Below are 6,764 nucleotides of genomic sequence, written 5' to 3'. Positions count from 1 at the left end.
TGGGGTAATGTCCCTCTGTGACTGAAATGGCTATTGCCATTGTAATTAACTAGGTTTGTTGGTAGGAAACTGCCTGCTAGTTACGATAGAATCGGTGTCAATGTTATAAATTACGACGTCTATAGTGAGGACGTGAATTATTCTATCTGCGACAAATCTGTTAATTATTGATTCATTACAATGTGTGTGTTGTTCCAGTTCACACAATTACTGACTATAGTTTACGATAAAAAAAAATCTTAATGAATTATTATACAACATTGGATAACCCAAAATACAGGAATAATAATGATAAAAAAAACAGCGTAACTTGGTCTACTTTTATCCAAAGTTACACCATAATAATTAGGATAACAAAAGCATCTCTTAATAATTCCTCAATAAAAAACAAAAGCACATCCTACTAATTCCACAATAAGAATTGATTTTACGTGTTTTATTTAATAAGAAAAAAAATCTTTCAAGTAATATGTGCTTGCAGGCAAATTGAATTGAATACTAATACTCGTAGTTAAACTGTAGAAGACACTCTTTGGCTATGGTAAGCAGGTCTTCTAGATGGACACTCCAAACTGAAACCATTGTTCTCTAGTCTTGGGTAGTGCCATAGCCTCCGAAGTACCATGGTCTTCCACTGACATGGGGTAGAGTTCTCTTGGTTGAGGGTACACTCCGACCCATGATTTCTCTTCCTCTTTTTTTTTATTCATTCTACTCTATATATGAAAAATTTATTCTAATGTTGTTACTTCCTTAAAATATCTTCTTTTTTATTGTTAATTACTCTTCTTTTATTTATTTATTTACTTATTTCCTTTCCACACTTTGCTATTCTCCCTGTTGGTAGAGCATCCTGCTTTTCCAACTAACGTTGTACCTTACCAAGTAATAAAAATAATAATAATGATAATAATAATAGTAATAATAATAATCAAGAATTTTATATTCGTTTGCGAACCATAAGCTATTAACACAATGATATTAGGGTCTTAAACTTCATCAAATGTGTTATAAAACTAAACTTACTAATTTATAAAATTAAAGTATTCCACAAGACATATCCATTGTTCTGTCGGCAAAACCTCTCCATCATATAAGTACAATATATCAAATATATCAAAAGCTTAATGTAACACAGTAAGGAAAATGATATTCTAAAATCTTGGATTAAACAAATTAGTTGACAGGCATTGCAATTCGTCAGTTCTGTTACATAATAGATAAAGACGTTGGGAGTCTTTCTGATCTACTTATGTCATTTTAAGTGCAATGTTCAGGAAGTGTAAAGCTGATTCCTGATTTCATTTACTATAAATCTTGAGAATTTATTAAAATTTTTTGTAGAGCAAAATTTCCAGAATTACACGCTTCATATTTTAATCGTTTACTGTTGAAATAACTGGTTCACTGTTCAATGTAACATCATTACATCGGCTATATCCTTGTGCTATGAATCTTCGATGAATAGTTTCATAGAGAGAGAGAGAGAGAGAGAGAGAGAGAGAGAGAGAGAGAGAGAGAGAGAGAGAGAGAGAGAGAGAGAGAGGATAGTTTGGTAAAAAGAAATTGATGTCATAACTGTCACATGGTCAGCGACTTTGAAAATATTTTTGTTAATATACGAAAAAATAAATTAATAAAAAATGCTATCCTTAGAGAGAGAGAGAGAGAGAGAGAGAGAGAGAGAGAGAGAGAGAGAGAGAGAGAGAGAGAGAGAGAGAGAGCGCAATTACAACTAACAATTCCACGAGATTAATTAGGAAAATGTACTCTATTGTGTCAAGCCTTTCTGTCAACCTCCAGAGAACTCGTTGTACTTTCGTAATCCAGTTGACATTGTATCCTTCACACGACGACACTAAATGCTTGTCGACCAAGTTGAAACTGGCCAGCTGCTGGTCAGTGGCCAATAAACTGTCCATAAAAAGGACGGCCAACTACTACAGAGATGACAGGACAAGGGGAAATGACCACAATCCCAGATTGCAAGGACGATCAGCATGGCATGATGCTCGGAAACTCTCCAACGCTATGCAGCTAACCGTTACCAACTTTAAGCAAATTGGATGTTCAATGTTTTAACTTTCGTCATTAAGCGAGAATTTTGAATAGATTATTTTATTTTTGTTCAAATTTGGCTCTGTAAATTCCTCTTGACTGTGACATCATGAGGTAAACCGGATGGTTATTATGAAGAAGTTGACTTGAATATAAAGTCACTTTTATGTAGGTTAAAGTAATTTCAACCCTAATTGAGTTTTACAACCCAATATTATTCGTCATCACTGATACCAGTGAACTGGCTGATAATGCTTATTCTTTTTTATCTGGTAATAATTTTGTAAGTTTTTACTTTATATGGAGAATAGCACCTAGAGGGCATAGCTCACATGACCATACAATAAAGTTAAAGGTCTTGTAAGGACATCGTTTTCCCTGCTGTGTTTCCTTCCCCTGGACACACTTCTGCAAATTGTAATTTACTGCCTTATTGTTTGATGATTTTTCTCGTGTAAAAAGGACAATGATTTTGACGGTTGGAGCAGTTTCCCTTCCGGGGCTACTTATCTGTCCGCACTCTGTAAATTAGTGACCATTGCAAGTTTAATAAACTGTCAGTCTCTCTCCATTCGTCTTGCTGTCCTCACAACTGGTGACCCCGGAGATGTTGGTAACACAAAGCTGTTTTGGCTTGCCATTAACGGACTAATTACGGCTGGGTTAACTTCCTATATCTTCTTTTGCCATTAACGTTTAATGACGTCTTTTGGCTTTATCCCACACTTCGGTTTTTTTTTTTTTCATGAGGCAGCAACGACAAGTATATCTGACATAACCAGCTAATGCCCTTGGCCCGATGCATCAACTGACCACGACGAAACCACCCAGTCCATCGTGCCCAGCAACCATTAGCTGCATCCAAAGTCAAGCTGCCACCTTTCTCACAGCATAACACCGCCTCCTGGTTCCTGAGGGCAGACATATTCTTCAGGGTGGCCAACCTAAACGACTCCTGCACCAAAGCTGACATCGTCCTGACCTCCATCCCTGAGGAGGTGTTTGACAAGATCTCCCCATGGCTCAACGCTCACTCCGGTCAGGTATCCTACGACGACCTGCGAACTAAACTAATTGATATATACTTACTTTCCGCTTCAGCAAGGGCACAGAAAGTTCTTCATCTCATCAATAGACCCATGCGCGACACCTCCCCCGTAGAAGCGTGGGATGAAGTGGTTGGACTTCTCATGCTGCCTGAGACCAATGCCAATGAACGATGACGCGAGATAAGCCTATCTCGCGAAACATTCCATCGACGCCTTCCGCAGGACGTGAGAGCCCAGCTAACCTATACCGACACCTTGCCGATGAACGACCTCCTGTCGAGGGCACAGAAGTTATACGAAGCTGCTCATCAATCAGTTCCTTGGCGGCGCCCTCTGTTGATGACGAAATCCTTGCCCTGACGAAGAAGAAACCTCCGCAGCCGATGCAGCAGAACTAAAGACTGAACCCGACATGGTGCTTCTACCACCAACAGTTTGGTACTAACGCAATGAAGTGCAGGGCCCCCTGCAAGATCGCGAAGAAATTTGGACGGCAGCCACCGCTGACATCGACCATGGACGCAGTAGCAGATTGCAGCAAGATTAGATTCTACATCCTCAACGCTGTATCCAACCAAAGGCTTATGGTTGATACCGACTATATACAGTCAACGTTTCCTCCCTCACCGGCCGACCTAGACCGTGCGCCTAGAAGTGATGCTCCCTCGCTCATCGCCGCCAAAGGATCTCCCATACGGTGTTATCTCAATCATAGGCCGATTTTACTCTTAGCCCTTCGCCATCGCTGATGTCAGACACCCCTTCCTCGGCGCAGACTTCCTGGCTCACCATGGTCTACTTGTCGACGTCGCCGGGAAACGCCTCATTTACACCGGGACATGCCGAACCCACCCACTGAGAGCTGGTCCTGGTATCACGCCCATCTCAGCCGTGGTAGCGCAGCCTTACGCCGCCCTTCTTCAGGGGCTCCCCGACGTCTTCAAGCCGGAACTTCGACAGTACCCGGGGTCCCCCTCCAAGGACGAGATTTACCACCACATCAACACAACGGGACCTCCCACGCACGCCAAGTTCTGCCGTCTCCCGCCACACAAGCTGAAAGATGCTATGCGTGCCTTTGAAGACATGGAACGGATGGGCATATGCAAGAAGGAGTCCAGTCCTTGGGCGTCTCCTCTTCACATGGTGAAGAAACCGGACGGGACATGGAAGCCCTGCGGCGACTACCGGCGCCTTAACCTCATCACATGCGCCTTTGACAGGACGAAGGCTGCCCTTGCTGAAGCCACCACCCTGGTGTACCACGATGACAGCGCCCCCTGAAGTTGACTACCGACGCCAGCAACGTTGCCTGCAGTGCGGTCCTCGAACAGATCGTCAACGGTTCCCTGCAGCCCTTGGGCTTCTTCAGCAAGAAACTCAAACCACGTCGCCAACGCCCTCTCCAGGCTCGAGATCAATGCAGTTCACCTGGGGATCGACTATGCCAATCTCGCCGTAGAACAGCAGAGCAACCCAGAGGCCCAGGACTATCGTACGACAACATCAACGCTACAGATAAAGAACATTCCCTTCGGCCCGGTCTGGGAAACCATCCTCTGCGACACCAGCCCATGGATTCCTGCTTCCTGTAGAAGGAAGATCTTCAACGTCATCCACGGATTATCACACCCCTTCGGTCGCACTACAGCCCGTCTACTATCCGAGAAATTCGTCTGGCCAGGGATTAAGAAAGATGCCTGTGAGTGGGCGAGAACTTGCATTAACTGCCAGACAAGTAAGGTCATACCGCCATACTGAGTCGGGATCGGGAGTCGGCGATTTTTCCCAACCCAAGAGACGATTCAGACACATCCACATGGACGTCATGGGACCTCTGCCGCCTTCAGGTCCTGCAAGATACCTCCTGACGATCATCGACCGCTCCACCAGATGGTTAAAAGTGACTCCAATGTCCGAAGCTACCACCCATGCTTGCGCCGAAGCTCTCCTGTCGGGTTGGATCAGCTGCTTCAGTGTTCCCCAAGATATCACGCTGGACCGAGGATCTGCCTTCATGTCAGAGATCTGCCTCTCTCTGGCAAACCTGATGAGACCGACACTCCACAGCACCACGGCATACAACCCTGCAGCGAACGGCATGGTTGAGAGAACTCTTGGCACTCTCAAGGCAGCCCTGATGGCGAGATGTATGGACGAACTTTGGAAAGCAAAACTCCCATGGGTCGTCCTTGGTCTTCGCACCGCTCCCCGGGCAGACGACGAACTTTCCCTTGCAGAGAAGGTCTACGGCGAGGCACTTACAGTCCCTGACGAGTTCTTCCCTGCAACTACCGACGACACAAAGCTGAATCGTTTTCCCCGTTGTGTTTCCTTCCCCTGGACACACTTCTGCAAATTGTAATTTTATTATTTGTGCCACGCAGTGACTTTTAGTCTCGTGATGTTGCGCTCTTTGAGAGCTTTGTTTTAATATATATAATTGTATATTTCCTTAGGCTACCGCCTTATTGTTTGATGATTTGTCTTGTGTAAAAAGCACAATGATTTTGACGGTTGAAGCAGTTTCCCTTCCGCGGCTACTTATCCGTCCGCACTCTGTAACTTAGTGACCGTTGCAAGTTTAATAAACTGTCAGTCTCTCTCCAGTCTGAAAGCCACTCATGAATGGCAGAGGCAATGGATAGTGACATTGCCCTATTAAGCAAAACAGTGCCCTAGAGACTGACCATATATACCTTGCTTGCGGGTACACTTGGGCAATTCTCTTCCTCTTGTTTTGTTAAAGTTTTTATAGTTTATTTAGGAATTATTTATTTCAATGCTCTTACTGTTCTTAAAATACTTTATTTTTCCATTTTTCCTTTCCTTACTGAGCTATTTTCCCAGTAGAGCCCCTTGGCTTATAGCATCCTGCTTTTCCAACTTAGGTTGTACCTTAGCAATTAATAGTAATAGTAATTGTAATCAGCGCACAAGGCCCCCTCTTTACCCAAACTGGGACCTAAGAGAGCCAGGCAATGGCTGTTGATGACTCAGCAGATAGACCTATAGGCTCCCCCAAAACGCCGCATCCTTAGCTCCCAAGGATGGTGAGGTTGCTGCGATCAAAGGAACTAATGAGTTTTGGCGGGACTTAAACTCCAGTGTGGCGATCACCAGTCAGGGACATTACCACATAAGCCACGACAACCAATAATCATTACATGGCGTTTTTCAGTTCTCAAGTGTACATGGAATGTACATGGAATTTTATATTCGATACTTAAAAAAAAAAAAAAAAAAGCCAATTCAATTATTCTTTCTAGAAACCTTAAAAGCAGATTATATCAATTTCATCGATTTTCAGTTTAGTGTTTACATCCGAAATCTCATGGGAGCAACTCGACAAGAAAGGAGGATATATTGTATAGTTTATAAGGGCATACAGAAATGAACAGTGTAGAACATGAAGATTTAGTACTACAAACAAAATCTGACTGTGATAGAAAAGTTTTGTTCTCTCCCTCCAACAAAAGAAAGAAACATTAAGCTTAATCGTTTCATGCACAGTTCACTTCTATTACCTCCGCAACGAAGTTGGAAAGAGGTTATGTTTTCGCCCCTTTTGTCCGATTGTCTGTTTGTTTATTTGTGAACAACTTTCTAGCCCCAATTTTCCTCATAGAGTAGTGAAACTCTTAGGTATTAATTGTT

At 43.2% G+C, this 6,764-nt stretch overlaps 1 protein-coding gene across 1 annotated transcript; it reads left to right on the top strand.

Annotated features, from left to right (window-relative positions):
* The first annotated feature begins 4,803 nt into the window (after positions 1-4,803).
* Positions 4,804-5,472, top strand: LOC137616756 (uncharacterized). The gene has a single exon (XM_068346756.1). It carries the CDS (start codon positions 4,804-4,806, stop codon positions 5,470-5,472), a length of 669 nt encoding a protein of 222 aa, XP_068202857.1.
* The last annotated feature ends 1,292 nt before the right edge of the window (positions 5,473-6,764 follow it).

Source organism: Palaemon carinicauda, chromosome 22, assembly GCF_036898095.1.
Source record: "Palaemon carinicauda isolate YSFRI2023 chromosome 22, ASM3689809v2, whole genome shotgun sequence".
Lineage (NCBI taxonomy): Eukaryota > Metazoa > Arthropoda > Malacostraca > Decapoda > Palaemonidae > Palaemon > Palaemon carinicauda.
This window is presented reverse-complemented; position numbering and strand designations above follow the sequence as displayed.